Source organism: Halichoerus grypus, chromosome 1 (genome assembly GCF_964656455.1).
Source record: "Halichoerus grypus chromosome 1, mHalGry1.hap1.1, whole genome shotgun sequence".
In the NCBI taxonomy this organism is placed as follows: domain Eukaryota; kingdom Metazoa; phylum Chordata; class Mammalia; order Carnivora; family Phocidae; genus Halichoerus; species Halichoerus grypus.
In genome coordinates this window covers 63,510,045-63,530,031 of record NC_135712.1, presented here as the reverse complement: position 1 = coordinate 63,530,031, position 19,987 = coordinate 63,510,045, and the positions used below count along the sequence as shown (strand labels likewise).

The 19,987-nt window shown below is 39.4% G+C and overlaps 1 protein-coding gene across 3 annotated transcripts in view; it reads left to right on the top strand.

Annotated features, from left to right (window-relative positions):
- IGSF11 (immunoglobulin superfamily member 11) overlaps positions 1-12,440 on the top strand; it is a 140,845-nt gene extending 128,405 nt beyond the window's left edge. For 2 of the 3 annotated variants that reach the window (XM_036066809.2, XM_036066811.2), the window contains exons 5-7: positions 7,659-7,781; positions 8,581-8,731; positions 10,158-12,440. In XM_036066809.2, the coding sequence (XP_035922702.1) occupies positions 7,659-7,781; positions 8,581-8,731; positions 10,158-10,602 (719 nt within the window). In that variant the 3' untranslated portion in view covers positions 10,603-12,440. The remainder of the gene's footprint in view (positions 1-7,658; positions 7,782-8,580; positions 8,732-10,157) is intronic. The other variant, XM_036066810.2, reaches the window with a different exon arrangement.
- The last annotated feature ends 7,547 nt before the right edge of the window (positions 12,441-19,987 follow it).

Below are 19,987 nucleotides of genomic sequence, written 5' to 3'. Positions count from 1 at the left end.
TTTTTTTTTACGTACCCTCAGTATTTGTCATTATCTGCTTACAGAGTGTTATATCGCCCTGATTTTCTATGCTTAATATGCATTTTTGCCTTATTTTAATTGTTATTAAAATTCCTACAGTAGGTTTCTTTGGTTAATTTTTGCTGGTATGTTTCTATTTTATGGTTCACTTACTTTCAGGTTTCCATATTTTAAGTTTTAGGTGTATTGCTTGTAAGCAGCATGTGTTTGGATTTAATTTGGTTTTCAATCTACAATCTGAGAGCCTCGTTCTTTAATTGATTGGATCCATTTATGTGAATTGTGATAATGGATATAGTTTGATTAATTTCTAATATTTTATGTTTTTTATCTACCAAGCTTTTTCTTTTGCCCTTTCTCCATACTGTCTACTGATTATTTCAGTGTGGTTTTTTTTTTTTTTTAATCATGCCTTTTTCCTTCATTGTTCCTAAGGAATCATCCGTTGTCCTCATCCTTTCATAATTTAATACAGTGAGGAGAGGTGATTAACTCTCCTGCTTTTTGCTTGCTTGAGAACTCTGCAGAACTTAGTATGGAGAACTTAGATGGAGCAGGAGAGTGTCTCAGACATTACTGTAGTCCAACACTGTCATGTTACCAAGTTTGTCCAGGGTCTACATAGAAAGCACTCCCATTCTTTTGCCACATTTGAAGCCTCAGGAATCTTGATTCTCCTTGAATTGCCACTGCTGATTCCCTTCCCAGTGAGTGTTTCCATAATCCTTTCATGGGGAGTAAAATAGTTCTCACGCACTTCAGCTGCTGAATAAATAGGTACTTATTTTCTCCTTATCAAGATGTTATTCTGACTGAAGGCAAATTTTTCGTCTTTGTTTTTGCCCTCTGACATAAAGAAGCAGGCCCCGTGCAATGTTCAGTCCTCCCTCTTTAAAAATTAAATACCAGTAATTGTCACAGCTATATTGGTTTGTTTATACAGTTGTCCATTCTTTGAGTGTATGTGTGCCTGGGTATGCATATGTACACACAGACACAACCCTTATTCTGTGTAACTACTTAAGGGTAGGGTGTTTGGGAAAGTAGAGAAATAGAAACATAGAGACATATCTTTATTCTAGAGTTCACAGTTTAATGGGGGAGACAGAGATAGACGGATAATTTTAGTACTACTGAATATCAGATGCTATAAAAGTGTTTACTGTTAACTTTTTTTCTCCCCCAAAGAGTCTAGGAATAACTTTATAGGGAAAGAGTTTCCTGAACAGAAATGCATCTTAAAGGATGAGTAGAAGTTTTACCAGGTAAAAGGGGATATTATTAGTAGAGGGAGTCATGCATACAAAATCTTACAAATGTAAAAGTTTGATGCTTTTAAGTGAGAAAAATATATGAAGCTGACATAAAGATTCATGAGGGTTTGGTGAGGGAGGAGGTTGGAAAGTTCAGATCCAGATTGTGAAAGGCATTGTAAAGCATTCAGGGGGTTTGGACGTTGTCTTTGAGACTGTGGGTGTTCCCAGGCATCCCAGCAAGAAAAGATATCCAGATCTGCATTTTAGAAACAGCTGCTGCAGTCAGGGTGTGAGATTGATAGCCTGGTCATAGATGTGAGACTTTGATAATAGCTCCATCATGAAAGGAAGAGGACTGGAACTAAGGCCCTTGTGATGGGGATGTAGAAGGGACGGGGAGGTGTGGGGGGTAGGATTCAGGAGAGACTGAAGGCAAAAAATCAACAAGACATGGGACTCAGAGAAGAGTCAGAGTTAACTCAGATTTCTGTCTTAGGCCCATTGAATGAATAACAACTGTATTAACTCAGAGAAGGAATACTTAGAGATTTGCTTAAGGAAGGTAGTGAGTGAGTTAGTGGTCCTCTGGGGGCCAAGATAATGATAAAAGGTAACATTTCTTGAGCACTAAGTACTATTCTTTGAGAATTAAAGCTTAACAGTCAACATAGAGATACATTGATTCAAAAGAATCCGCTGATGTCAAACTAAAAGCAAGAACACTCCGAGTCAACATTTCTGGGAACCTGGACAGAAGTGAGTAGGAGAGAAGCAGTCACGATCTGATCTAATCGGTCTTGCTTGTAGCTGTTGCCATGTTGTAAGTGTGTAGTTGTGCCCCAGTCTGTTGCTAATGGTGAGTCAGTCTTGCAAGTAAATATTAATAAGTTTATATACATAGTATATTTTATACACATGCCATGTGAGTGGTATTTGGGAAATAACAAGTTTTAAAAGCAAAAGAAGTCCTTAGCTTGGTAATTTTGATGTGTGATTCTATGTAATGTTAATACTGGGGGTTCCAAATATTATATTATTCACATATTGCCCAGTAATGTTCATCATTGTTTTCCAGTGTTTGAATATTTGCTGTGGACTTCAGTTCTTTGTAAATACTTCAATAGCAGAAATGCAAAGAGAAAAAGTTGGGAATGTTGGTTTGGAAATACACTGACATGAAATCAGAAATGAATTTAAAATCTGAATTGGCAATAGTGGTATCTGTTTCAATGGCGAAGTGAAAGCAGAGCAAACAGACAAAATATTTTCATCATTAAATAAAAAAAAAGAGCTAATAGGAAGCAGCATGTATCCTAATGTGTGCCTCAAAGATACTTTGGATAGTCTCTTAATGGGGACAGATTCTTTCCCTGTCCTTTCTTCATCTACATCTTAATTCAACAAATATCAACACAAAAATGAAATAAAATTTTCTATGTCTGGAATATTTGGCATGAAAAAAGATCAAGATTATTGGATAGTACACTCAATGCTACATAGTGTTTTAAAATTTTTTTTTAGAATGACAGTTTAAATATTAAGTATTTGTGATATCTTTGAAATTTTAAATAGATTTTAATTTGGCATTTATTTTGTGATATTGTTCCCTTTTTTACTATTTTTTAATTATTAATGTATCAGGTTGAGATCATTTTTACATAGTATTGAAGTATATACTTTTGTACTAATAATTCAAATAACAATAAATCATGTATTCATTATTATTTTTTTCTTACAGGATATTTCTGGAACTTTTTTTTTTTAAGATTTTATTTATTTTTTGACAGAGAGAGAGACAGCATAGAAGGAACACAAGCAGGGGGAGTGGGAGAGGAAGAAGCAGGCTCCCCTGCTGAGCAGGGAGTCGGATGCGGGGCTCGATCCCTGGACCCTGGGATCATGACCTGAGCCGAAGGCAGACGCTTAACCAACTGAGCCACCCAGGCGTCCCACTTCTGGAACTTTTATATAAGAAATGATTGACTGTTTATTATTATGGCCACTCATTACTCCAAAGTACATAAGTCATATAAAAGTATAGAATAATTCATGATTTAGGAATTCCTGTCTCTCAACCTCAGATCCTGAGTGTTAATATCTGTTGGGGATTTGGAGACATCCAACATTTTCCCAATTTCTTAACTGATTTTCCATGTGATTCAGAAATACATGTAAGTTTCCCAAGTGTCGCCGGCATTCCTGTACCGAAGCTGTATCAGGCGCCATACTCTGCCTGTTGTCGTATTACCTCATTTCCCCTCACAGTGACCCACAGTATGGAGGCTAGGGCGGTAGCTCTGCGTCACACGTGAGGAAACCAGCTGGTAGGTGGTAGGGCGGATCCCAACCCAGGCTGTCTGAGCCTCGAACACATGCTTTCCGTCAGCGCGCCATCCCCGAGGCAGTCAGAAATATGGTTCTGGCCTAAGGAAAAAGGATGGACGTGGAAATGGACACTTGTATTTATTCCACTGTAATTCTGAAGGGCATCCTAGGCCAGCTGCATAGTTCTTGGGAACTGACCGTGGGCTCTGATGTCATGTGTGCTTTCCAAACTGTGGTTCCACAGTTTCTATCCTTAAAAGAAAGAAGATTATAAGAACATTTGTTTTCTAACTTCAGTTCAACAAATTACTTCTGCACCAGAGCAGACGCAGTGAAGTGACAGATTGAGTTGAAGAATTAGTCCTTTTCACTTGAGGAAGAGCCCTGTGCTTGTGGCTGGAAGCAGCCTGGTGCTCGCTCAGGAGGGGCTCCCGTCCGCTCTGCCTTGACTACACAAACAGCCCTGTCCTGCTTCTGGCTGCTCCTCTCTTATCAATGTGCCTCCTTCCCTGGTTACATTCTGAGTTAGCTCTAGCATGCTGTGTCAGCCTCAGTTAGGAAGAATTTGTTCCATCAATCTGCATGTGCTGTCTGTGTTGATAGAGATAAAAGGAAGAACAGTGACTTCACCTTTTAAAAATAACCTTTTAAAAGCAAGAATCTTTAAAGTTTACCTCTTTCTACATGTCAGAATGCTGCTTTGTTCAGCTGTTAAAAGTTTCCCGAATTATCTCTGTGAAAAGGTCAACAACATTACTGGTTTGGTGTGAGCTGATCAAATTCCTAGAATTTCAGGGCTTAGGAAAACAGCACCACAGTGTTTGGAATTGTAGGGCTAGTTGCCCAGAGATTATGGTTTTCTTGCCTGGTTACATCTGGTAATGTATTGAAGATGGAGTTGGGCAGATGGCTTAGTTTAACACTCGCTGCAGTGTAACACTGCATGGTTAGGAAACATCCTGCCGATGCACCCTATGGAATACTATGGTTTAAAATGCCTTACGAGAAAACCAAGCGTATGTATAGGGCCTATAAGCTTTGAACACGGAGAGACGTGATTTTATAGATTTCTGTACTGTGTAATCTTGAACAAATTGTGTGGCTTCACTGAGCTTTTTCATCTTTGAAAAGTAGGGAATATAAAACAGGATTTTTTTTTTTTAGCTTTTTATTTGAATTCCAGTATAGTTAACATACAGTGTTATATTAGTTTCAGGCGTACAATACAGTGATTCAACAATTCCATTCATCACCTAGGGCTCATCAGGTTAAGTGTGCTCTTTAATCCCCTTCACCTATTTCACCCATCCCCCACCCACTTCCCCTCTGGTAACCCTCAGTTTGTTCTCTATATAAAACCTAGGATTTTGACAAGTAGCTGATACAGATGTAAAACTCTTAGTACAGTACATACGGTACACAGTAGACCCTAAAGAGAAGGTAACTCCTGTATTTATTGAGCACCTTCCTGTGTGCCAGGTATCTTCTAAGGATGATGATGCAGTGATGAACCCAGCCCTCCCCCCTTTTTTTAGAGAAAGAGCAGGGGAGAGGCAGAGGGAGAGAGAGAATCTCAAGCAGACTCCCCACTGAGCACAGAGCCCGATGAGGGGCTCAATCCCACCACCCTGAGATCATGACCTGAGCCGAAATCAAGTGTCGAAGGCTCAACTGACTGAGCCACCCAGGTGCCCCCACTGCCTCTTCTTTTAATGAGACAAGTAGGCAAGAAATGACACCAAATGGGGTTAAGTGCCAGCACTAGAGAACACATGGTGCTGAAGGGGGCATTTGATGAAGGCCTGGGAAAGCAAGTCAGAAACACAGGAGGAGAAAACAGTTTCCTCCCAGACTGGCCCCACTATTGAGTGAATTCACTGAAAGGCTCTCACACATTGGTAGCCCTCAGAGTTGTTTGTTAAGGAAAAGGAAATAATACACAAGTGCAAAGTAACCACCAAATATATTGACTTGGTGTGTCCAGTACAATTCAAATGTCCAAATTCTTCGAGCGTCATGTTCTGAATAAATAAGATACCCATCTAATGTGGATTTGACCCTTTAAACGTTCCCATTAGGGGCACCTGGGTGGCTCAGTTGGTTAAGCCTCTGCCTTCAGCTCAGGTCGTGATCCCGGGGTCCTGGGATTGAGTCCCAAGTCGGGCTCCCTGCTCCGTGGGAAGCCTGCTTCTCCCTCTGCCTCTGCCTCTCTCCCTCTCTCTCTCTGTCTCTCATGAATAAATAAATAAAATCTTTAAAAAGAGGGGCGCCTGGGTGGCTCGGTCATTAAGCGTCTGCCTTTGGCTCAGGTCATGATCCAGGGTCCTGGGATAGAGCTCTGCATCGGGCTTCCTGCTCGGTGGGGAGCCTGCTTCTCCCTCTCCTACTACTGCTCCCCCTGCTTGTGCTCTCTCACTCTCTCTGTCAAATAAATAAATAAAGTCTTAAAAAAAATAAATAAATAAAAAGAAAAAAATGTTCCTATTAAAAACCAGAAACAAGAAAAAAATGTTCTTGGCTTGTTTATTTAAGTTAATTCCAGAAAGGTGCTCAATACATAATTATATCTTAAATGACTTAACCAATAAATGCATTCAGTGCTGTGGTTAGGTCTGCTTTTGCTGACCCATCTTCTCTGCTTCAGCCTTTGCTCTAGATAGAAATGAAGCTTGCCAGCAGAAACAAGATAATGTTAGTTTCATGTAAGAATAGCCCTGGGTAGGGGGAGCTCCAGGTGTTGCCCTAGGAGCACATGGACTTGGTGCCAGAAACGTGCCATCAGGACGCTTTCCACTTCTAGATTTGCAGCTATTTTGAGTGGTTGAGATGACTGGATGTGTTATGTTCTGCCTGAGGGAGGCAGGGAAGCCTAGAGCTTAGATGTAAGACAGCCCACCGTCTAATTCCCATTTTGTGTGACTAGCTGTGTAACCTTATCAGTCTCCTTACCTGTTCAGTGGGGTGAGTAATAATACCTCATAGCGTCGTTGTAAAGATTAATACTATAAAAGCTTAACCAATGCTTGGCACATAGTAATAGCAACTATTAATCTTAGTTTTTTATTATTACTATAATTTGCATTTTATTTACAAGAAATAAATAATCTCTGCTAATGTTGATGAATTAATAAAATATGAATTACTGAAACATTTCTGAGTAATATCAATGTGGTGGTCTTGAAAATGCACTGCTCATCCCCTGCTGTGGGGAACACAGTTGACAGCCCCAACTGCTTCCTCCAGAATTTACCACTGCTTTGCACCCAGACCAGGTTTCACCAGGGCTGCTCCCAACCAGTGACTGGGCACAGTAAGCCTGCGAATGCAGTCCTATTCCTGCAAGGTGTGGGACTCCTCTAACAGGTGATTTTAGCGCAGCCCCCCCCCCCCCCCGCAGCCTGATGGAGACTTCCTTAACATGATGCTGCAATCTGAGATGCTCCCTGTCTGGCCCTCCTTCCTTGTCTCTCCCCTTCACAGGGTCCAGACCTGCATTGCAGTCAGAGGCTCTCCCACCCTCCCCAGCTTCCTCTCCCATTTCCTGAACTAGAATTTCTTCCACTAAACCTTTGGCTTATCTTGGTGTCTGCTTCATGGAAGATCTGGGCTTATAGTTAAAATAGTTGTTGGAAGTAACAGTCGACACCCTTGAGCACAGAGTGGATGTTTTCTCCATCAAGTATAAAGTGAACATGACTGTAATGAGTTTAGCTTCATCTTTAGGTTGTCGCATTTCCTCGGAATTGAAATTTGGTGTTACTGATCATAGATTCTCTAGGACAGGCCTTAGCCACTGTTTCCTCAGGAAGGGCTACCCACAATTAGGACCGCAGACTAATCGTCAGATTAAGTTGTAAGATTGCACTTAGGAAAGTCCTCCATGTCTTCGGGTCTTTCATGCGATGTGATTTTAGTCTTTTCATGAACCAAGAGAATCTCTTCGGCAAAGGCTATGGATGACTCTTCAGTGTTTATTTTTGTAGTTTCCTGCTGATTTCTTTGGTTTTCCAAATTTTTTCCCCCTACCTGCTCACTTGATTATGATTTTTGTGACAGACCAGGTCCAGGGGACAGTCACCATCCGGAACATCAGTGCTCTGTCTTCAGGCCTGTACCAGTGCGTGGCTTCAAATGCCATCGGAACCAGCACCTGTCTGTTGGATCTCCAGGTTATTTCACGTAAGTATATAAAATTCTGCAACACCAAGATCTTTGTTAAACCAGGGAATGAAGAGTTTCTCTTAATTGTTTTTAGGTTGTTTGAAGATAAAATAGAAATTCTCTTGGTTTTATTAATTATTGTAATGTTCTATAAATGTATTAGTATACTTTTCAGCCTCAGCAATATGACATCTTTATGGCAGAATGTCTTTCTCCTCAGGGTCATTAGAATCAAGTCAGTCGCTTGTCTTCAAGTGATTGCATAGTACTATTGACATTATAAAAACTTGTAATGATCTCATGGCCGCGGCAAGACCTTCTTTTATTTTATCCTTATCCCTTTATAGCTGCTTAATTGTTAGGTGGCCGGGTCATAAATAAGCAGTGCAGAAATTTTCTCTTTTTTTGAGAATTCTGGGTTATTTGAATTCCACTTAAAAAAGTAGTGACCTGGGTGGGCTGAGGTGAGCATTATCCCACTGATTGCCAGGGTTCCTCTGGGCAGATCAGACAGGTGAGCATCTCTGGCCTGTTCTGCTCTAAGTGTGGCTCTACTGAGTGGTGAGTCCTACACTGTTCGCTCATTCAGCAAGTTTCTGTGAGCCTACTGTGTGTTAGTCCCAGCCACCGAGGACGCAGACACTTAACCCGGGTTTACTTTTATAAGGACGCAACACTTTAGGCAATTTCGTGCATTTTAAGACGATTCAGTGGTAAACTTATATATTTATGAAGTTGCATGAGTGTATGCTGCTATTTCTCTTTCTCTCTCTCTCTTTTTTTTGTTCTTTAAATCTACCTTAAATATATTTTGCAGCCCAGCCCAGGAGCATTGGACTAATAGCTGGAGCCATTGGCACTGGTGCAGTTATTATCATTTTTTGCATTGCACTAATTTTAGGGGCATTCTTTTACTGGAGAAGCAAACATAAAGAGGAGGAAGAAGAAGAAATTCCTAATGAAATAAGGTTTGTGTGTCAGACGATTTGTCCTACATGGCCAGTGTCTGTATTTCTATTAATTTTGGCAGCTAAGGTTTCTTTGCTAATCCAATGGCTGTGATGGCCAAGATAGTTCAAGTGGCCACGTCATATTTTCTCGTATATTATATCGCTTTTCCTCACGATACTGCTCAGCTTTATTTACTGGATCATGAAAGAGGAAGAGGGTCCAATATGTGCCCAACTAGGAGGACACATGTGAAGAATTCCTTCACCTCCCATAGTTCCAAGATGGGTGGGGTTAAGGTGGCTGCCACAGAAGAAAAGTTAGTTTAGGAAATGTGTTTGACATTGGCATTTATAACAGAAGCTAGAAGGAACACCCCAAGAGCATTCCCGTACCTGTGTACACAGCTCGGCCAAAGCAGTATGGCTTGCTGTGAGAGACAGTTCAGTCCGAACATCTTCAGAAAACAATGTGAAAATCATCTTTAAAGAAAAGTGACTCTTGGCATCTTGTGGGGATAGGGGAGTTCAAGCTCTGTCTCACATGGCACCACATCATATCCTTGTCGAAAACGCTTTAATGACTCCAGTGTCCTTAGCATGATCCACACAGCCCTTCAGGATCTGACCTTCCCCTGCTTCCCTGCTCCTCTCTCACCGCTTCCATGGTCACTGGTGTTCCAGTCTGTTCAGTAGCTGCTCATGCCTCAGGGTCTTTGCTCAAGCCTCCACCCTCTTCCAGCACCAAACATCCACCTCTTTGCTAAATTACTTGATCTGATTCAAGACCTTCTCACAGAAGTTGACTCTCGTCCCTGTCCAACCTTTCAGACTTGGAGATGTTCTTGCATTGATTGGCACTCACGTTTGGCCATAGGCTTCTGGGGTATAGGAGCGTGCCTTTTTTTTTTTTTTTTTTTTACATGAAACATCCGGTAGAATGCCTGGTACTCAATAAATGTTGAATGAATTAGTTAACATCTTAAGTTAAATTTAGTGACTTATCGTAGCCTCTTGTAATTCTTTACACAACAAGCTTAGTGTCTTTCTTCAAGGTCTGTTTTCCTATTTAGAGCAAAAAAAAAATATATATATATATAGATAGATACCCATACATATATACATACACACACATATATATTCACACACATTTTTTTTCCAGTTATATTGGAAAGTATAGTCTGAGAGATTTGACATTACTTTTTCTACCCTTGGCTATTGAGAAGCTGAGGGAACGTTTTTCTTGAGCATTGTCTCAAAGGGAATGAGTGTCAGAGCCGAGGCCACCAGGGCTGATGTGTTTGCTTTCATGATAGTCTGGTCTGTCCTGAGGGTTTGTATCTCACAGACATACTGGCCTTAGCAGAAGACGAAAGAGTCCTGGGCAGGAGGGTAGGGTGACATTCAAGTAAATCCTGATGACAACTTTATTTTTATTCCTTTTCAGAGAGGATGATCTTCCACCTAAATGTTCTTCTTCTGCCAAAGCATTTCACACCGAGATATCCTCTTCAGAGAACAACACATTGACCTCTTCCAATACCTACAACAGTCGATACTGGAGCAACAATCCAAAAGTTCCCAGGAACACGGAGTCCTTCAACCACTTCAGTGACTTGCGCCAGTCTTTCTCTCTCCACTCAGGCAATGCCAACATCCCATCCATCTATGCTAATGGGACCCACGTGGTCCCAGCTCCACATAAGACTCTAGTAGTGACAGCCAACAGAGGGTCATCCCCGCAGGTGGTGTCCAGGAGCAATGGCTCAGTCAGCAGGAAGCCTCGGCCTCAGCACACACACTCGTACACCGTCAGCCAAGCAACACTCGAGCGAATTGGTGCTGTCCCTGTCATGGTACCAGCCCAGAGTCGGGCTGGGTCCCTGGTATAGTACCTGGGTGGATAGAGTGTTCAGAACAGGGTCAGTGCAGTGCCCCATGCGGGGGGTGGGGAGGGGTTCGTGAGCAAGTGCTGGGAAAGAAACACTTTCCTTATAAGGGTACTAGTAAAAAGCACAAAGGAAAAGGCAATGCTGTTACCTGGCCAGTGAAATTTGTGACATGAACTGGAATTCTTCATCTTGAAGACTCGTTTCCCCACCACAGATGTCCCAGCATTCTGTTCAAAAAACTGGATCTCAAAGATGTGCCAAGCCAAGAAAAAAGATATAAGAGCAGAGTAGCACTTAAAACCCAAACTACAGTCCAGATGGGCTTATTCTTTAATTCATGCCTAACTTAATAATTTTTCAAGAGACTGAAGTGCCAGGTGAAGTTTAAATAATGAAATTATTTAAAAATATAGTTGTCTTTATAAAAAATAATGAGCAACCCTGGGATCATCACGGTTCCCTCTTTTATCTAGAGGGCTTAATGGCATGAAGGTTCATATTGGTCCCAACAGGGCTGGCTCTTGTATCCTAGAATCAAAACTTTTTTACACAAACAAAATTCAGTAAGAAATGGAGGAAAACAAAAGAAACTTCTCTGAGAAGCCCCTTCCTATTTATTTATTTATGTCTTCCTAAACCATGAATTTCATATTTGGAATATTGCTATATTGACAGATTCTTGCCTGTCTGCGTTTTTCTAGGGTTTGTTCTGGGTCCATGACAATTACTGTTCATTATTTCCTGGAAAAATATTTTTTTAAAAGAAAACTATTGTTTTTTTTAAAAAAAAAATACATGAGAGGCATAGGGCTAGGAAAGAAAAGACTATTATTAACAGCACGTTCAGTGATTGTGTTTGTGGGGCCCTGCGGGAGGCCCATCGCGCGAGAGAAGGAGCTGGGTTGAATGGGCCACGTAGGACCAGGGAGGCAGGTGTGAGGGACTGGAGCCTTCCTGGCAGCCTCCGAGCAGGGCTGGCCGGGGCTCCCTGGCTATCACACTAGGCTACCCTTAATGAAGGCAGCACCTGATGCCTTTTGTCCTGAGGGAGATAACTTTCTTCTTGTTTGACAAGTGGAGGTTAGTAGGTTGTTACAGGGAGGGCAGGAGTGGTTCTGTTGTTGTTTCCAAAATAATTCTTTTTGCAAAAGAGATAAGATTAAGACAAAAGGGATGCCTTCAGGTATGCTCCTGGGAGGGTCTGCCCTATGTTTGTCACAGCTCAGGGTTGCAGTTCTGCCCAGATGCATTTTACACCACTGTAAAGAGACTCCTTCTGTGATTAATTACTTGGCTTGGCTGGCCTTGGAGTTTAGCAGATAATTTACAAACTCCCCACTCGTGTCTTGTGCTGTGTGGATCTGGGCATACTTGTATTGGGGACTGTCTCGCCTTAATCACACTTTAAGCAGCACAGAAATGATTTCGTCCCAGAACCGTTCTCTGAATTACTTACAAGGCCGACCTCGTGGTTCGATAAGAGCATCATTTCTTTCCTGGGGTGTCTCTCACTCCCTCTTCGCACCATGCCTTCTGCCCTCTTTTCTTGCAAAAATAGTCATCACAGGGAGCGGCTTCCTGATTCTCAGACCCGTTTTAATAAATGGAAACCAGCAGCTGCTGCGTACGCTGTTTTCCAGGAGGGCTAAGCTCAGAACCTAACCATTGCAGCCATTTCGGTATTGATGAGATGCTGAATTTACGTTAGCATTACTTATTTTTTCCATGTGATGGTTCTTGACTTTGTAAAAATTTAAATAAATGAATGTCTATACTTTTTATAAAGAAGAGTGAAAATACCATGACAGAAAAGATACTATCAGATGTTGTTTAGAAAGCATTTATCTTGCATTTCTTTATTCTTTCTAATTATCTAAAATTCAATAAAAGTTTATTCATATAAAAACACGTTGTCATTAATTATCATATATTAATGGATTTATGAGTTTATATTTTATGTTCTTTTTAATGTTACAAGAATTTTCCATTCTGTTAAAAAGTATACATAATAATTTTAATGAGCAAATAGTACTCTAGAAATTACTTTACCTTACTCTTCTTGTTAGAAATTTGAGTCCAGTTCTCATGTGTATGACTGAGATGTAATGACCTTTTCATACATGAGCAATTTTCCTCTTTCCCAGTCTGAAGTTCATGAGACCAGGTCCATGACTGCTTTTTTTCACTCTGAATCCCTCACCTAGCACAGTGCCTACTATAGGTATTGAGTAGGTGAATGACTGATGATTTCTAAACTGAAGTTGCCAAGTTCCAGTGCAGAAAGTTATGATCATGATTGCAGCTCTCTTCCTTTGTTTTAACTTTTTTTTTTTTTTTTTAGAAAGAGCGCACGTGAGTGGGGAGGGGCAGAGGAAGAGGGAGAGAGAGAATCCCGACCCAGGGCTCAGTCCCACAGCCCTGAGATCATGACCTGAGCTGAAATCAAGAGTCAGACGCTTAACTGACTGAACCACCCAGGCGCCCCTGTTTTAACTTTTTATTTTGAGATCATTTATATATTTACATCCTGTTTTAAGAAATAATAGATACTCCCATATACTCTTCATCTAATTTTTCCATATGGAAATTTTTCCAAACATCTTGCATAAGTGTTACACAGTATCACAAATTGACACGGATACAGTCCATTAACCTTACTCATATTTCAACAGTTGTACATGCACCTCATGTATGTGCTGTGCATATATTTAGTTACATGCAATTTGATCACATGTGTAGACTGATGTGACTACCACTATTTCCCACTTCCCCAAGTCCCTAATCTTTAATTTGTTATCCATCTCTATAATTTTGTCCAAGAATGGTATTTAAATGGAGTCAGGTAGTATGTAACATTTGAGGATTGGCTTTTTATTGCTCAGAATATCTTTTTTGAGATCCATCCAAGTTGTTGCATGTATCAATAGTTCATTCCTTTTTATTGCTGAGTAGTCGTCCATGGTGCAGATATACCAGTTTGTTTAAGCATTTACCTATTGAAGGCTATGAAAGGTATTTGAGTTGTTTCCATTTTTGGCTATTACAAATAAAACAGCATTTTTTGCAGGCTTTTATGTGAACGTTAAGTTTTTATTTCTCTGAGATAATGCCTGAGAGTTCATTTGCTCCATCACCATTTGTTGAAAAGGCTATCCTTCCAGTGAATTGTTTTTGCATCTTTGAAAAAATCATTTAGGCATATTTGTGTGGGTCTCTTTCTGAGTTCCTTAGCTGTTCCACTGATCTTGGTATCTGTTCTTCCACCAACACTTCATTTATGGGTGTTGGATTTTGTCAAATGTTCTTCTGCATCAGTTGGTACAGTCATACTTTTTGTTTGTTTTGGGTTTTTTTGCTTTAGTCTGTTGATAATGTTGGGTTACACTGACTGATTTTCAAATGCTGAAGCAGTCTTGCATACCTGGAATAAATTGGATTTGGTCATGGTGTATAATTTTTTGAAATGCTGCCGGATTTGATTTGCTAATGTTTTGTTGAGGATTTTTGTGTATAACGGCCTAGGATTCTCTAGTAAAATCATCTGTGGCTAGAGATTTCTTTTTCAGCTTTTAAATTACCGATTCAATTTCTTTAATGGTTATAGGATTATTCAGGTTTTCTATTTCATCTTGATTGAGTTTTAATAGTTTCTGGGTTTGGGGAATCGATCCATCTGTTCTGGCTCATTAGTATTTTTGGACATAAAGTTGTTTGTATTTTTCCCTTATTATCTTTCTAGTGGAAGCTGGATCTACACTGATATCTCTGTTTCATTCTTGGTGTTGATGATCTGTGTCTTACTTATTTTTATCTATCTCGCCTGAACTTTGTCAGTTTTATTGATTTTTTAAAAAAGAAACAGCTATTTGTTTTTCTTGTTTGTTTTTTGTTTTTTCTATTTTTCTGTTTTCAGTTTTATTAATTTCATACCTTCAGCTTGCTACGGGTTTATTTTTCTCTCATTTTCTAGTTTTTTGAAGTGGGAGCAATGATTTCAAACTGTTGCTCTTTTTTAATGTAAGGATTTAGGACTGTAACTTCTCCCTCAGGGCCTCTATAGCTGCATCCACATATTTTGACCTATTGCATTTTCATTTTCATTGAATTCTATGTGTTTTTATATTTCCTGTGAGAATTCCTCTATACCCATGAATTATTCAGAAATGTGTTAATTTCCAAGTCATTGGAACTCTTCTGGTCGTTTTTCTGTTAATGTTTTTAGGTTGAAGTTAGAAAAAAATATGTATTATTGAAGTTAGAAAAAATCTGTATTATTTTAATTCTTTTATATTTGTTGAAGTTTGTTTTATGACCTATGATAATCTCTGTTGGTATATGTTCCATGGGCTCTTAAAAAACAATGTTTATTCTGCTGTTGTTGGGTAGAATGTTCTGTATACAATTAGATGGTGTGTTGGATGATTGTGTTGGTCAGTTGGATGATTGTGTTGGTCAGTTTTGTGTGTGTGTGTGTGTGTGTGTGTGTTGGTCAGTTTTATATCCTTACTGATTTTCTATCTAGCAATCAGTTTCTGAAACTGAAGTGTTGAAATCCCCAAGTATAACTGTAGATTTGTTGATTTCTTCTTTCAGTTTATCAATTTTTGCTTTATGTATTTTGAGCCTCTCTTTTTAGTGCAAATATATTTAGAATCATCATGCCTTCCTGGTGGATTGATCCTTTTATCATTATGTAATGTCCCTCTTTGTCTCTAGGAATTTTCTTTTCTCTGAAGTCTTACTTTATCTGGTATTAAATTACCACCCTGCATTTCTAAGTTACTGTTTGCATGGGATATCTTTTTCCATTCTTTACAACAATGTCATCATTTGAAGTGAGTTTCTTGTCGATGGCTTCTTGTTGGATCATATTTTTGTATCCACTCTGCAAACATCTGTCTTTTAATTGGCATATTTAGACCATTTACATTTAAGGTGATTATTGATATGTTTAGGGCTAAAATCTATTTTATTTTTTGTTTTCTGTTTTTCCCCCTTTTTAAGTGATCTGTTTCTCTTACCTTCTTGTGGGTTACTTGAATAATTTTTAGGGTTCCTTCTTGATTTATTTATAGTGTTTGTGAGTATATCACTTTGTATAGTTTTTTTTTAGTGTTTATCCTAAGTATTACAATAAACATACAGAACATATCACAATCTACTTGTATTAACATTTTACCACTTTAAGTGAAGGGTGAAAACTTACTTCCATATATATCCCTTTTCTTTTACCACTTTAAAATATCTTTTTCTTGATCACAATATGGTGTATAATTTTTTTCAATCATCAAAAAGGATTTATAAAGCTTATGATAAGGAGTTCATTATATGCACCCATATTTCTGTATCTTTGCTTTTTCTTCAATTCTGATGGTGCAGGATTCCTTCTTTGATTTTTTTTTTTTTTCTGTTTGAAGAACTCCCTTTAGCCAATTTATATGGGTAGGTCTGCTAGGAGCGAAGTCTGTTAGTTTTCTTTTGTCTGAGAATGTCTTTATTTCCCCTTCATTCCTCACTGGATGTAGTATTCATGGTTGACAGTTCTTTTCTTTTAGCACTTGAAAAATTTGGGAAGTGTTCCACCATTACTTCTTAAAACACTCTTTCAGCTCCCCTCTCCTCATATCTTTCTGGGACTCTGATGATGGATCTTTTGTTATTGTCCTACAGGTTCCAGAGGCTCTCTTCATTTCTTCAGTCTATTTTCTCTCTGTTGTTCAGGGTAAATCCGATTGATCTGTCCTCAAGTTTACTGATTTCTGTCCTCTGTTGTTTCCACTCTGCTTAGTGAGATCAGCAAGATTTTTATTGCAGTTACTGTATTTTTTAGTTTGGCAACTTATATTTGATTCTTCTTAAAACAAAATTTAATCATTAATTACAATTTCACATTAAATTGTATTAAAATACAATTTATATACCATAAAATTCACTCATATGAAGTGTATAATTCAGTAGTTTTCAGTATGTTTATAGAGTTGCACAAACATCACTATAATTTTAGAACATTTTCATCAGCCTCAAAGAAACCTGTACCCACTAACAGTCATTCCTTATTCTACACCACCTTCAACTCCAGGCAACCACTAATCTACTTTCTGTCTATAGATTTGTCTACTCTGGACATTTCATGTACATGGCTTCCTACAATATGGGTGTGTGTGTGTGTGTGTGTGTGTTTGGCGACTGCCTTACTTTGCTTAGCACAATGTTTTCTTAGATTCATCCATGTTGTAGCTGTGCTATTGCTTTATTCCTGTTTCTTCGCTGAGATTTTCTAGTTTTTCAGTTTCAAGAGAATTCATTATTGCTTATTGAAGTGTTTTTATTATAGATTATTTAATCTTGTGAGATAATTTCAACATTCAATTCATTTTAATACTGACATCTTTTGATGGTCTTTTCTCATTCATGTGATTTTCCTGGTTCTTGGGATGATGAGCGATTTTTAAATCTTTTCCTAGACATTTTGGAATTATATTATGACACTCTGGAACCTCTTTTTATTTTTTGATTTATTTATTTCTAAAGTTTTTATTTATTTATTTGACAGAGAGAGCAGGAACACAAGCGGGGCAGAGGGAGAGGGAGAAGCAGGCTTCCCACTGAGCAGGGAGCCTGACGTGGGCTCGATCCCAGGACCCCAGGATCATGACCTGAGCCGAAGGCAGAGGCTTAATGACTGAGCCACCCAGGCGCCCCTGGAACCTCTTTTTAATATTCATTTATTTTAGCAGGTATTCCCCTTGTTGAGGTGTAGCACACGAGCCAGATGTGTATATATGTTTGCTTTTCTGGTGGACACCACCGATAGCATCTCAGCAAAAGTGAAGTGTTTACACTGTCTCTTTGCAGATGGATGGGGTAGAAGGATAGCTCCCCCTTGGCTCTGCTTACACCTTGCTGGTAAAAGTTGGGCACCAACCTGTACCATGTTCTTTCCCTCAAGTAGAAGGTATAAACCCAGCTCTTGGCTGGGCCTTGCTGTAAAAGGGAAGGGAAGGGAAGAAGAAGAAGGGTGCTGACTCACACCACTTGCTACAGGATGGGAGTAGAAACTCACCTCTATGCTGCCCAGCTGACCCCAGTGGAGGGGAAGGAGGAAGGAAGATGGAGTGCCACATTATCCTGCCTCCCTGCTGGGAGGTGGGGTGGAGGCTTACCTGCCCACTGGGCTTGCTGAGACCAGGGGAAGGGGGGAGTGGAGTGTCAGCTATCCTGCCTCGCACCACTTCTTTCCACCTTGTTGATAGTGGCTTGAGTGCAGGCTCAGCTCCCCGCCGCTGGGGGAGTACCAAGGTCTCTTAGAGATCCATCTTCTTTCCACTATTCACAGTGCTCCTACGCTTGTTGTGTTATGTCCAGGTTTAAAAAAAATAATTGTAAGAGGGAAGACTATCTTATAATGGGGATTATAATGGGGCCACCCCATCTTGGTTGGAACTAGAAATCCTGGAACATTATTTTAAGAAATAATCAGTTGTATCTTACATCTTACAGTACTCTACTATTCTGAGGATTCTCCTCTCTCTCTTTTTTTCTATACCTTCCACCTATCTCTACCCAAATCTTTCTGTACCACAAGTCTAATCCAAATACTCTGTCCTAAATCCTCTTTTTCCATCTAGTGAGAAGTGGCTGCAACTTCCCACAAGTGATAGCATTTACTATATGTAAGGGAATTGTCACAGTCTGTATTACATTCCTGTATTTGTGTACCCGATTGATCTCCCCCACTGGATCGAGTTATTCCGCAATCATTTTTTATCCCATACTATGTGCTAAACATTGTTCTAGGTTTGGAGATAGAAACAGAAGAAAGCCACAACGGCTATTCTCAAGGAGCTAATACGACAGGAGTACAGACTTGTAAACCAATTACTGCAATTAATATCATAAGTATACAAGTGGATGTTTGTACAAGTTTAGGTGGGACAATGTCTTCTATACCTTAGTTGTGGTCACAACACAGCACATTGCTTCACGCAGAGCAAGTGCTTGAAGGATGTGCTAAATTGATGAAACTGAAAATGGACAATTGGTCTCAATCTCAGGTATTAAAAGTAGCAGTCAGATAGCAGAAAATTCCCAAAGCAATGATGCATCAGAGTTACTCACCCAAGGGGCAAATGATTGTACCAATTCCTTGGGATGGGTCCTCTGGAAAAGGTAGAGATAGTGTAACAAATGCAGGGATTTGGAAGAATCCCATGGTAAGTAGCTATGAAGTGTTTTACATAAAAATAGTAATTGCTGTTGTTTTGTGCTTACTACATGGCAGGCACTTTAAACAATGCACTTAGCATTCATTCATTTTACCTTATCACAATCTTGTGTGGAAGATATTACTCATATTTTACAAGTGTAGAAACTAAGGCTAAGAGTAGTTAAGCAATTGGCCAAACTAGTATGTATCAGCCAATTGCTTTTCTCAGTAGGTACTCCTGTCTGAATATCTGAATGTCTGAATCAGAGATCTGGGGTCTTGGTTGTTTTGCTTTCTAACAACTCTCTTTTGGACAAGTCATCTAGCTTATGTTTAGTAAAATAAGTTTACAGAAAAATGCTGAGAAGATAAATGCAATCTAGAGAAAAGGTGACTTGTAAATTCTGTGCATATGTGGTTATTTATAGCTTCTCACAGGTCCCTTGTGAATAAGGTATTATTTCCCTATTTTAGGTAAAGACAGGGCACAAAATCCTGACTGAATCATAAGACATTAACATTAGGGACAAAATTATTGGACAAAGCAATACATGTAAGTAATGCAAGCTGTGTATTTAACACTGTGCACTCAGATGATAGCTGATTAATTTTGGCAGGTTGGATAACTACATTAGATAATTTAGCCTAAAATATTTTACTCTGAAGCCACATTTCTGTACCATCCATCAATTGCCCCCTTCCCCCCAAGTTCATCAGATTTACACCAGTTTTGCATGTGGGGCTTGGACTAAATTATACGACCATGTATATATATGTATATGGATGAGCAGCAATTGTCCATTATATTGGACAAGTCACAAAATTCTCAAAGGCTCAAATTCATCTACAAAATGGAGATAATGGTAGCTATCTTTGAGGACTAAATGAACTAAGGTGCATAGAGTGAGTAACACAGTGTCTGGCCATAGTAAGCACTCAATATTAGCCATTATCAGTAGTTCAGAAACTTAAATTTTTAGTTAACTAAGTCATTTATACCTACTCAGTATTCCAGTCCTTCTTGCCAGAGGTACTATTTGAGTGCTGCCCATATCAAATAGCACACTGAGACTCTTTTTGTTTAAGAGAAAGAAAAATACCTTTATAATAATTATAATAATTGTCTGTCTGCCCAAATAGTCCCTTGTTTCCTGCTTTCCCACACTTACTCCAAAATAG